Source organism: Dreissena polymorpha, chromosome 13, assembly GCF_020536995.1.
Source record: "Dreissena polymorpha isolate Duluth1 chromosome 13, UMN_Dpol_1.0, whole genome shotgun sequence".
Classification (NCBI taxonomy): Eukaryota; Metazoa; Mollusca; class Bivalvia; order Myida; family Dreissenidae; genus Dreissena; species Dreissena polymorpha.
Genome location: NC_068367.1, coordinates 75,373,982 through 75,386,964, shown reverse-complemented (window position 1 = coordinate 75,386,964; position 12,983 = coordinate 75,373,982). Strand labels below are relative to the sequence as shown.

General features: G+C 39.1%; 1 protein-coding gene across 1 annotated transcript; it reads left to right on the top strand.

Moving 5' to 3' along the window:
• The first annotated feature begins 3,988 nt into the window (after window positions 1-3,988).
• LOC127854788 (uncharacterized) lies at window positions 3,989-9,910 on the top strand. Its single transcript, XM_052389836.1, has 8 exons — window positions 3,989-4,387; window positions 4,853-5,006; window positions 5,690-6,139; window positions 6,418-6,501; window positions 6,637-6,755; window positions 7,775-7,954; window positions 8,719-8,928; window positions 9,800-9,910. The coding sequence occupies exons 1-8, from the start codon at window positions 3,989-3,991 to the stop codon at window positions 9,908-9,910; spliced, it is 1,707 nt and encodes a 568-aa protein (XP_052245796.1).
• Window positions 9,911-12,983: the final 3,073 nt, after the last annotated feature.

The window sequence follows — 12,983 nt, the reverse complement described above, 5'->3', positions numbered from 1 at the left end:
ATGTTCAACTATTCAAAATCAGATTTTTTTTCACTGGGACGATGACGGCTTTGATTTAGACAGGCAGACAGATAGTTTATTCAGACTTATACAACAGTACATCGTCTTCAACTCAAATATATAAATTATTTTTAGACGAATTGTTAGGTGATTACACATATAGCAGTGATGATTCTGAGAATGTTGCCATGTTTCTTATCCGTGTAATCTAGAGTCCGTGGTTTGAGCATTTTTATCGCGGTGTTCAATAAATGATATCTCAATAATCTTGTTTATTGATAGATCTGTGGTTTTATTGCCCCAGTGTTCAGCACAAACCAATTGTCTCGTTATGATCAGATACTGTGCCGACCAATACTAAATAACACTATGGTGTCATACGCCACAGCAGGGACCTATACTTGTGATCATGGAGTCCAAGTGCAAGACTTAAAAAAGTATGTTGTTTCGCTTGCGGTTGTTAAAGCCAAAACGGGGCTCCCAGCTGGCACAGCTGCTGATATTCAGATCTGAATACTTAAACCTTTTTAGACCTTATTCTTAACCGTTGCGCGTTTTACGATATCGGATTTTAGGCGGGAATAAAACTCAGTGAAACTATTCAATTTCTTACACAACATTAAGCATATTAACAGTTTATTAACAGTTTAAACCAAAAAAGGTTTCACTTAATATTGTTCACATTAAACCTTTAAATGAAAGTGTCGCTTTAACTATTTTCCGTGTCTTATTAAGCTGCGAATCGTTTGCTAAAAACAGTTAACAAAAAGGGCTACACGTTCTAATTCTTAATGAAATACAAAAATAAGTATAACATAATTAATAATGTCCATAAACACACACAGCAAGATCAAAGTTTTAATGGAAAACTAATATGACATTCCAAGTAAATTATTATTTTCGTCTAAATCGAATACTATATATAGAGAAACAATGTATTTATAACCGACCAATGAGGTAACATTATGCAACTTTCAATTTACACAGTGCTATATGGCAACAATATGGAATTTGAACAGTGGTAGTGTTTTAAGGTCTGGACTATCATTACTTGTAAGTTTGTATAAACATTTTTCTAATGCAATTAGTAAAATAATGTTTATATTTTATGTTTAATAATTTATTGCATGATTATTCTGTGCTGTTATATGAATTTGATGCCGTTAAAGCTTCCGACATGAATTCATGTCGGAACGATGCTATTGCAAAATAACGTTAAACGATATGAGGTCGATGTAAATCGACCTCATATTTATAGGAGTAATTGCAACTATGATAATGATTGACATTTCATGGAAAACACTTTAACCGCTTATTTCACACGGAAATGCAAGTCAACACGCCGAAACCATGTAGTTTGCTTATTTGACGTCTATATACTTACAAAATAATTGCAGATGCGTTGCTGTCAGTTGTCAAATGCATATAACTTCAAAATTGATGTGTGTTTTTTTACAATTGAAAAAGACAACAATCGTCTGTGCACATAAATACGTGACGTCGTTAAAATTTGGGGCAGTTTAACTTCCACTGATATTTTACAAAGGGTTACGATGCAGTAGGTTTCCGGTGCACCGTGGTGGAGGGACGTGTTTAGTTTTTATGCACAAAGTGTTTTTAGCCTTTTTAAACAGTTTTAAACAGTTTTATCGATCCTATTTAGTTTTATAAGTGAATGTTCATTAGAAAACTGTACATACATACGTTTTATGTTCGAGTGAGCAGTTATTGCGAACAGAAAAAATACATAAACTCGGTTTTAAAGTGAAGCATCGTGGCATGTCGTGTGGAACAAAGAAATTCGCCATTTTGATTTTTTTTGTGAACTCTTTATTTGTACATAATCATAGAGGACCATAAGTACTAATGTTTTAAATGTGTTTTGAATATATTTCATGAGTTTTTATGCAAAAAGAGTATATGATTTTATTACGAGCCCATAGTTACTCTTAAATGGTAAATTGTTCTGTCCTTGTAAATATCGTAAGTATCTTATCTGGTCACTTTTAGCTCTACTTATCTACAGTCTACCCATCTACATGTATCAGATATTACTGCAGAAATGGTTGGTGGCCAGGCATTAGATGTACCCTCCATGCATATTAGACGGTCACAGAGAGGTCGAATCCCGAATGACGTATACATACCAGACTCGAAGCAGGTCACCAAACAGCGTTACAGAAGAAAGCTCTCGGTACAAGTAAGTCGCAGAAACCAATAAACGTACAAGACAAAAGCGAAACCTTTGTAATTGAAAAATTATCCTCTGCCGCCTATGAACTTCTGAAAAGGGAAACTTATGACTACTACAATAAATCTGACACTTATACTATTCAAGAAATTAATAGCTCTACTACAGTTAAAGGTCTTAAAACAAAGGCCAATGTGTAACAGGCATTATCAGTAAAATGGAAATCTGGTGGCTGGCAGCTTTATAGAATTAATTTCTTCAACACAAACAACAAAATTGATGTAAATGGGTACAAGTATGAACTCTTTGTTGAAGAAGACTTTCCTAAAATACGAGAAGTATTGAGAAATTTAGCATTAATTGATCAACTGAACCAACACATCTACAAAGCATTATCTCCATGGATAATAATTGTAGCACATGTTCTGAACAAGTACTATTGCAGATCGAGACTGGATCACAAGGTGATGACACAAGCCCTAAAACAATGGCGGGAGCTCTGGTCCTGCCAGCACGCTATTGGACTGGATCTGTTGACAGTCTCAACAGCATGGCGGGATGACTGGCAGATCGTTGGAAGACGAAGAATCCTACGAGGAGGAAACAGAACTCTGCTGTCCGGTTTGTAAACAGGAAACTGCAGGTACAGAATGTGTTGTCTGCCTGTTTTGCGGAGACTGGTCTCACAAAGCATGTCTGAAAGGAATAGATAATAATGAAAATGAGTATATCTGCCACTACTGTAAATTCATGGAGTCTGAGAGAAAAGATGATCGTCTTAACCAGTCTGACTTCTCATTGAATGAGTTCATGGTCCATAATGACACAGGTACTCCTAATCAGGATACATCACTTTTAAATGCTGATGATAGTATAATTTACTTTCAAAATGCACAAGAAAATGAACCTCTTTTTCCAACAGAAGTGACCACACAGATAGTACGTCCAAACTGAATGAGACAGAAGAAACAGGAAGAGACAGTAGAAACCCTGATGTCACTACACCAGATATTCAAATAGTAACAGAACACCACGCCCCACCACAAGACAAAGTTGCTGAACCAATGATAAGTAAACAATAATAATATCTGTATAGTCTCAGAAAGTAACACTAAAAGCCCTGCAATGACTTTTCCTCATATCAGAATCACTGAAATTGAACCAAACGAGGTATAAAGTAATAAAAACGAAAGTGTAAGAAATCATGGGCCACGGGAAAATGCAAACAATGAGGTTGCAAGGACATTCTTGGTAATCTCCAGAAAATCCTTGCAAATGAAAGTGAATGAAAATACCCTAGGTGTAAATGATGACACCCCATAAATTGGAAACATTGAAAACAGTTCGAACGCAGCCAAAGTAAACATTATACCCAAGAAGCAAACTGCAAAAGCTAATCTTGAACAAGCTCAGCAACAACTTGCTTTATGCTAAGCTCGAATCCAAATGCTTGAAACTGAGAATCAGGACCTGCAGAACACAGTGGTATTATTAAGACATAACTCAAAGAACGGGGACCATAATCGAAATCCTGAATATTCACAAGCTCCAATAGCAACCAATATACAGAATGATGCGTCAGGCTATAATATCCCAGACAAAAGCGTAAACTTGTTAAATTCACATCAAAACATTATTCATAGACTGTATATAAACGACATCAAGCTACAACATCATCTGGGAACTCAGAATTTAAAGTTCCAGATACAAATACTTGAACTTCAAAAAGAATTAATCCAGTTTCGGTCGTCTGGAATACAGTCAAACATATTTTCCCAAATCAATGAACAGCATAGTATGGCTCCACACATGTACGAGGCAGCACAGAATTCAGCCGGCCAGCAGTGGGTTCCTCAACCATATGTTCTGCAACCAGCTCCCTCAATAGTACCGCAGCATACAACACAGTATGTGCCACAACCGTTAATAGTACCGCAGCCTACAACACAGTATGTGCCACAACCGTCAATAGCACCGCAGCCGACAACACAGTATGTGCCACAACCGTCAATAGTATCACAGCCTACAACACAGTATGTGCCACAACCGTCAATAGTACCGCAGCCTACAACACAGTATGTGCCACAACCGTCAATAGTATCGCAGCCTACAACACAGTATGTGCCACAACCGTCAATAGTTCCGCAGCCTACAACACAGTATGTGCCACACCCGTCCTTAATGTATCACAAACCAGTAAGATACACCCAGCAATTAAATGTCACTCTACCAACAAAAGCACCTTGACAACATAAAGAGAGACCCACACTCCCATTCCAACTTAGAGCTCATACCACCCACCAGGCGCAATCAATCCCATGGTTGATCAATGGTATACAACACACACAGCATCCTCTGGGTATGCAGATGCTACACAGAACTTGCTCCTTTCCACAGGGTCTGCATGGCGTAAACAATGGAATGCAGATAACACGAGTCGCTTCCGGAAATCGAATCTTCTATTCTAGAACACAATGTTTAGATGCCACTTCTAGTTTGCAGCAAAAAACCCCTCCATGTACGCAACACCCAAACCTCATCTTTAGTATGCAGTCTCCAAACGCCGCTTTTGGTATGCAGCCGCACAATGTCACATCTAGTATACAGCCTACAAATGTTAACCTTGGGATGCAGCCTCAAATGGTCGCTTCTATTATGCAGTCTCCAGATGTCAACTCTGGTATGCAGCCTCCAAATGTCAATCCTAGTATTCAACCACCAAATGTCGCCTCTGGTTTGCAGCCTCCAAATGTCAACTTTGGTATGCAGCCGCCAAATGTCGCCTCTGGTATGCAGTCTCCAGATGTCGCCTCTGGTATGCAGCCTCCAAATGTCAACTCTGGTATGCAGCCTCCACATGTCGCCTCTGGTATGCAGCCTCCAAATGTCGCCTCTGGTATGCAGCCTCCAAATGTCGCCTCTGGTATGTAGCCGCCAAATGTCGCCTCTGGTATGCAGTTTCCAAATGTCGCCTCTGGTATGCAGCCTCCAAATGTCAACTCTGGTATGCAGTCTCCAAATGTCGCCACTGGTATGCAGCCTCCAAATGTCGCCTCTGGTATGCAGCTTCCGAATGTCGCCTCTGGTATGCAGCCTCCAAATGTCGCCTCTGGTATGCAGCCTCCAAATGTCGCCTCTAATATGCAGCCTCCAAATGTCAATTCTGGGTTGCAGCATCCAAATGTCGCCTCTGGTATGCAGTCTCCAAATGTCGCCTCTGGTATGCAGCTGCCAAATGTCAACTCTGTTATGCAGCTTCCAAATGTCGCCTCTGGTATGCAGCCACCAAATGTCGCCTCTGGTATGCAGCCTCCAAATGTCGCCTCTGGTATGCAGCCACCAAATGCCGCCTATGGTATGTAGCCTCCAAATGTCGCCCCTGGGACGCAGTCTCCAAATGTCAACTCTAGAATGCGGCCACCAAATGTCAATCCTCGTATGCAGCCTGCAAATGTCAACTCTGGTATGCAGCCTCCAAATGTCGCTTCTGATATGCAGCCTCCAAATGTAACTCTGGTATGCAGCCACCAAATGTTCCCTCTGGTGCGCAGCCTCCAAATGTCGCCTCTGGTATGAAGCCTCCAAATGTTGTTTCTGGTATGCAGCCTCCGAATGTCAACTCTAGTATGAAGCCCCCAAATGTCGGCGCTGGTATGCAGCTTCCAAATGTCCGGTTTGGTATGCAGCTGCCAAACGTCAACTCTGGTATGCAGCCACCAAGTGTCTGCTCTGGTATGCAGCCTCCAAATGTCGCCTCTGGTATGCAACCACAAAATGTCGGTACTGGTATGCAGCCTCCAATTGTCAACTCTGATATGCAGCTACCAAATGTCGCCTCTAGTATGCAGCCTCCAATTGTCAACTCTGGTATGCAGCCTCCAAATATCGCCTCTGGTATGCAGCCACAAAATGTCGCCTCTGATATGCAGCCTACAAATGTCAACTCTGGTATGCAGCCTCCAAATGTCAACTCTGGTATGCAGCCTCCAAATGTCGCCTCTGGTATGCAGCCTCCAAATGTCGCCTCTGGTATGCAGCCTCCAAGTGTCAATCCTAGTATGCAGCTACCAAATACCGCCTCTGGTATGCAGCCTCCAAATGTCAACTCTGGTATGCAGCCTCCATATGTCAACTGTTGCATGAAGCCACCGAATGTCACCTCTAGTAGGCAGCCTCCGACTGTCACATCTAGTATACAGCTTCTAAATGGCGCTCCTAATATGCAGCACCAGAGAAGGGAACAACACCTTCATTTTTTAGGAAGGGGCCGAGCCTCAACGCTAGTGGATCGGAAACATTATTAAAGATAGGTACTGTAAATATACAGAACGTTAAAGGAAATCAGGTTTATTTAAGGGACTTATTACAAGCACATGACATTTTATGCTGCCAGGAACATTGGCCTCTTAACTTCGACAAACACATCTTAAATGGTATTCATGAAGACTTCGAAGTGTTCTGTAAGAGCGTTGACGATAACGACCCAAGAATGGATTACAACCTTATTAGAGGATACGGGGGTGTATGTGTGTTCTGGAGAAAGGAGATCAACTCGTGCGTGAAAGTATGCGAGAAAGGGAGCGACATAATTATTATTCTTGAAATAGAAACAAATAGGAACCCAATATGTCTCGTGAATAATTACATGCCATCTACAAATTTATACAAAGAAGCTGAATAAAGCCCACAATAAAAGCGATAAAGATTTGAATAAGGCAAATGAAGAATATATGAGCATGACTTCCGAAATTTCTGAAATTCTGGAAACATACAGACACACACACAACATAATTATATGTGGAGACATGAATGCTTCCATAACAAGAAATACAACTAGGGACTTACTTTTCCAAAACTTCATACAAGATGCAGGCCTAACCCCAACACCGAAACAAAGCTCAAAATACACCTTCTTCCATCATAACGGAAAATCGCAATCACAGATAGATTATTTCCTGTTTAATGAGCACCATCTCCCAGACATTAACAAGATAGAAACGCATGAAATGAAACCAAAGAACTGTTCAGATCATGTTCCAATATCGTTATCATTGAACACTACATTAGTAAAATACAAAGTGAAAGCTAAACAGAATAAGGTAATGTGCAGATCAAACTGATCCAAATGTGATAAGGACACATATAAATCGGCAATAGCAATGGCCTGTGAATTAAAACAAAAAGATAGTGAAGTAGACAACAACTCTGTTGCATCAAAGCTTAAATATCTCACTGATACACTCCATACTACAGCGGGAAAAACCATACCAAATTATAGTAAACTCCAAAGATTGAAACGATCAGGACAAAGTTTCTGGTATAAGCAAATCACACATACGTGGAAAGAAGCAAAGGATTTATTTTAAAAAATGGAAAGACACAAATAAGACCTGCACAATAACAGAAGAAGAAATTAAACGTAAGAGAAAACTACTAAGGCAACAACAGCGCCAGGCATATGCTCGTCAGAAGAAGACACATATAACTGAAATTATGGAAACTTGGGAGACTAACACCAAACTCTTTCATAAACTGGTAAAAAATCAAAGGCAATCTATGAATGACCGAATACAACTTCTTAAGGTGGACGGTGAAGATATAACAGGTTCAGAAAACATCTTGAATGCATGGAAATGTCACTTTGAGAAACTGGCGACTCCAGATGAAGACAATTATGGGGAAAATGACAAGGTATCTTTAGCTGAAGAACAGAATAATATCATTGAAGAAATTATCAAGGAAAGCGGGGAAAATATAGACCCAGTAACTGTACATGATGTCAACATAGCAATAAACCTTCTTAATACCGGAAAAGCTGCATACGCAAATGGTATCTCAGCCGAACTTTTTAAATATGCGAAAGAAGAAATTTCTTCGACTATAGCCGACATCATTAACTCAATATTTACGGAACTAGACGTACCACCTTCTCTAAAATGTGGAACATTGACCCCTATACACAAAAAGGGTAAGGACAAACTTTTGCCTGGTGACTATAGAGGGATCGTAGTCTCGGACATTTGTGCAAAAATCCTTGAAATCATTTTGAAGATAAGGGTAGATAACATTTTTGACCCTCAACAAAACCAAATGCAGCGGGTATTCACTGCAAAAAGTTCTTCGATGAACGCGGCCGTTATAGTCTCTGAGGCAATGGAACACCATCATGAGACACACAAACCACTTATGTTAGCTACACTAGACGCTCAAAAGGCCTTCGATCGGGTGAACCATAGTATTCTTTTCAACAAACTGTACCACTTAGGCGTAAAAGGTCCACTGTGGATACTTCTACGCAACCTCTACAGGGAATCAACAGTAAGAGTCAATTAGGATGGTGATTCGTCGAATGCCTTCATTCTGAAACAAGGTACTAAACAAGGGGCGCAACTGTCTACAACTCTCTACAAGGTGTACCACAATCACTGAACACTATTGGAAACAGTGGCTTGGGGGCCTTCATAGGCGATATACGTGTAGCGACAACAACATGTGCTGACGACACGGCTCTCCTTGCAAACACCTAGGAAGAACTCCAGGCCATGCTAGATATTGTCGAGTACAACACCAAGCGACAACTTGTGAAGATAAACCCGGATAAATCAGAGCTTCTCACGCTGGGATGCAAGCATTTAATACATGTAGAAGTAACTCTAGATGGTGCACCTATAGCTACAGTTACATCTGTCAAGCACCTCGGAATTGACCGCACTGCTAATAATACAGCTGACCCGGATGTAAGAATCAAGATAGCACAGCCTTAGGGCCAGGACTACATGCCAGAAGAGGACTATCACCAAAGGTATCTTTTCATGTCTGGAAAATGTATGTCATCCCGCGGTTCCTATATGGTATAGAAGTACAGGTGCTTTCATCCACAAATCTTCGGAAACTAGAAGCCTTTCAAAGAAAGATACTTCGACATCTACAGGGCTTGCCAGAGAGATCATCGAACGCAGCTTTATATACCCTGATAGGGGCCGAACCAATAGAGTTGGTCATTGAGAGAAATCGCATGGCACTTTTCTTGAACATTGCACGTTTACCAGGATCGGTTGAACATCAAGTCTTGCACCGCCAACTGGCAATGTCAAATCCAGATCGTAACTCATTTTCAACAAGTATACGTGAAATCCTGCATAAATACAATCTCCCTCCATCGGAAGACTTACTGCAGAATCCCCCGTCAAAACATCAATGGAAGACCACATTCAGAAATGCAACAACAGACTACTGGGAGAGCACATGGAAGGATGAGCTATCAATACAATCTACTGCAAAGTACATACAAGTGCAATCTCCACTTATTGGACACCCACACAATCTTTGGGCATAAACCGATCCAAAACCACATGAGGTCAGGAGAGCTGAACTCAAAGCCCGGCTCGTTACAGGAACCTATATTCTGCAATGTAATACAGCCCGATTCAATCGGAACGAGGTATCTGCTACCTGCAAGCTGTGCAATATGGGTGAGGAAACCAGGGAGCATCTACTATTGACATGCAAAACTCATACAGATATACGAAGCGAGGAGTTTGCTGCCATTCGTTGCAAAAGAACATACTCATACAGACCATATTAGACTGCACTCATGTATCATTACAGCAACACATCAACCTAACGAAAAAGAAGAAGACTGATGTCGAGAGATGGTCACAGATCTACTGTGAGCGCATCATCTCATCTCGAACAGGCCAACTTTCAGTAGCAATATAGTGGGTATACTATGTATCTCCCCTCAAAAAAGGTCCTCTTTATACTTTTAGGGGTTTTTGCATGACCAAGTAAGCCAAAAATTATATGAATTTACACTCAATTAATTTAAAAGAATTAACTAATTAATGAGAATGAAAAAAATGTACATAAGATTTGTTTCGGGAACTGTATATATGTGCATTGTGCGAATAACAATGATTCAAGCTATCCTCAAGAAGAATTCTACTTAGAGGATTGATCCGAAGCAAACGGATACAGCCCCCAGACAACAACAACAACAACAAAAAGTAGTAGGAAATCTCTCAGCAGAATTACACAATCTACTCAGATGCCACCATGTTTAAGGATTTTTCCTGGCTTAAACGACATATTTTCAATGCCAAAACGACATATGTCATATGTACAGTTTGTCAACCAGTTCCGGATAATCAGCAGTTCCTATTAATTTGTATTTAATTTTTCACAACAGCCCAAAAATACAAAATGATACGTGTCTAAGGTATACATTAGATAAAGGCATAAATTAACAAAGTTTTAGCAAGAAAGCTTTTGTCGTCAGCCCCCAGTGAACCGTAGGCTTTTAAATAGCGAGCGATAAAGCGTAAGAATGGATCGAAGCAGCGCGTCGGCATTCCGATAACGGTCAAGGTCAGATGAGCACGAATGTCTTACGTTAGTGCAGCATAGGTGAAGACTTAGGACTGGCTGTTTAAAACAATAACACAACTGAAAACAGTCAGTTATAATAGATGTACTGTTTGATATTGTGAGGACATGAAAACAATGTATTTTTTATAATGAAAACAATTGTGTATCTTACCAATTTGCATTGATTTGTTCGGAACACGACAATTTTGCTGTCTTTTACTTTCACGAAAGAAAAAATAATCAGAAACTGTCCACACTTTTCGTTTAAAGGGATCTTTTCACGGTTTGGTAAATTGACAAAATTGAAAAAAGTTGTTTCAAATTCGCAAATTTTCGGTTAAGTTATGATATTTGCTAGGAAACAGTATTACTGAACATTTGCCATTGTCTAGTATAGCCATTATATGCACCTTTTGACGATTTAAAAACCTAAAAATTATAAAGCGTTGCAACGCGAAACGATTGAATAATTTGGAGAGTTCTGTTGTTGTCGTTTAAATTTGTGAAACTACAAAGATTGCTTATATAACGTATAAATACGCATCTTATGCATGCGTTGCAGGATAGCTCAGTTGACTAATGCGTTTTTACTTCAGGATTCCGGGGGTCACTGGTTCGAGCCTGCTTCGGGCTACTTTTATTTCCTTTTTTAAATGTTAGTTTTGATTTTTTACTGGAGCTTTTAAAATTTAATGTTTACATTTATCAATGTAAAGCATTTAATGACAAACTTCAAAACATGCCAAAATCTGTGAAAAGGCCCCTTTACAGCAGTTTTTGCGATTGTATGTCCTTAAGGTAAAGGTTATTATATGTGTTATATATATTTGTAATTAAGGAATAAGCAATAAGTATTATGTTAAAATATTTAACAAATAAATGTGTGTAAATTTGCGAGCAGCGCGTTTTGTTTGTCTTAGATTCGATTTCAACATCTCACCGATTATTTTGATTGCAAAAGTGCAGCTTTTAAAATTCCATCGAGTCAACATAATGGAGAAAGATTATTTAACAAACAACATGTGCGTAGACGTTAAATCGGTAATGTGAATTGAGTGAATCAAAAGTCAATACACACATGCTTTCTAATATAATATAATACGTTTTAACTATATTCCAGCTAAGTCAACAAAATGGGGCTATGAATTGCTATAATCTAAATGTGCGGTTTATACGTTTTGTTACTGAAGGGCACGAATGATTTGACAATAACCGTGCGTTCTTATCTGATTAATGATTTGTGATTCAGCTCTTTCTATTGAAGAGTGCATATAATAGATATCATGCTAATCATTAGTTTACGACACAGCACGAAATGCGATCACAATAGCTCAATCTGTGCTTTGCATATGATGTGTGAATTTTATTTTTAACTTACCTGCGCAGGTTGCGTTTTGGGTATCGCCTTTCGTCGTGTGTCGTTAACTCAACCCCTTAACATACTGTCATAAAACTAGGTGAGGACCTTTTTAATGGTTAAAATCGTTCCGGTTCGCCGTATGTACATTACCAGAGCTACAAACAAACATTTCATAGACATGGATGACCCTGGATTCCGCTTTTGTCTTAAAACTTCACTAATGTAAAAAATGAAGGTACGCAACTTCACTCGCTGGTTAATATTTTTCTGAAGTTATAGACCGGTAACAACAATACGTTTTAAGACACCCGCAACACAGGTTAAAACAAACTTGTTTATTTACGAAAATGTTTGTATGACCCATACACCCGGTTTTAAAGAAAATATCCTAACCTAAACAAAAGAGCGAAAGTGTGTAAGGTTTCAACCCTCGCGTCTTTTTTGAGTTACGGGAGACACAAGTTAAATATGTTTTTTGTTTAAATAGAACTCCGGTTGTGACGAAAATACCCAAAGCAAATGAGGAAGGTGCGTAAGTTTACATGCTGGCTAACAAAAGGAACACTTCTTCAGTGTCTCGCGGCACGAATTTATAAAACGGGTCCATAACTCTTATTGTGTCGAGAACCTGCTAACCAATCTATAAAAGTGCGAGAGTGAACATATGGTTAATATTTTTGTAAAGTAAAAGCACTCAGGTAAAAATACTTTGAATGCCTTCAAAAACCGTCATACCGTTTAAACTCCAATAAAATGTGTAAAGGCCTGCGTGATACAGTGATAAAACACTTACTTTTACTTCTAGTGGTACATGGTTTAAACTAGTGCAGGCAAATGTTTTGTTATGTTTTTATCGTTTTGATTGTTATAACTATTAGTACAAACAATTGATATATTACAGTTTTGCTACATTGAATAACGAGTTCCTTATTAAAAACATATAAGATTAATCGAAAAAAAGCCCTGTAAAGTACATATAAATCGTGGTATTATAAATAAACGCCAGCAGAAGAAAAATGTAAAAGAGGTGCATATTGACCTCATGTTTTCCGGCTTGACCTTTGT

Bases quoted from the DNA above. Each gene is read 5' to 3' on its own strand.
- LOC127854788 (XM_052389836.1), top strand. From the start codon at position 3,989: ATGGCTCCACACATGTACGAGGCAGCACAGAATTCAGCCGGCCAGCAG. The intron at 6,140-6,417 runs GTATGCAGCCTC...CCTAATATGCAG, and splicing joins GCCTACAAATGTCAACTCTG to CACCAGAGAAGGGAACAACA. The intron at 7,955-8,718 runs GTAACTGTACAT...GCAAACACCTAG, and splicing joins GCGGGGAAAATATAGACCCA to GAAGAACTCCAGGCCATGCT.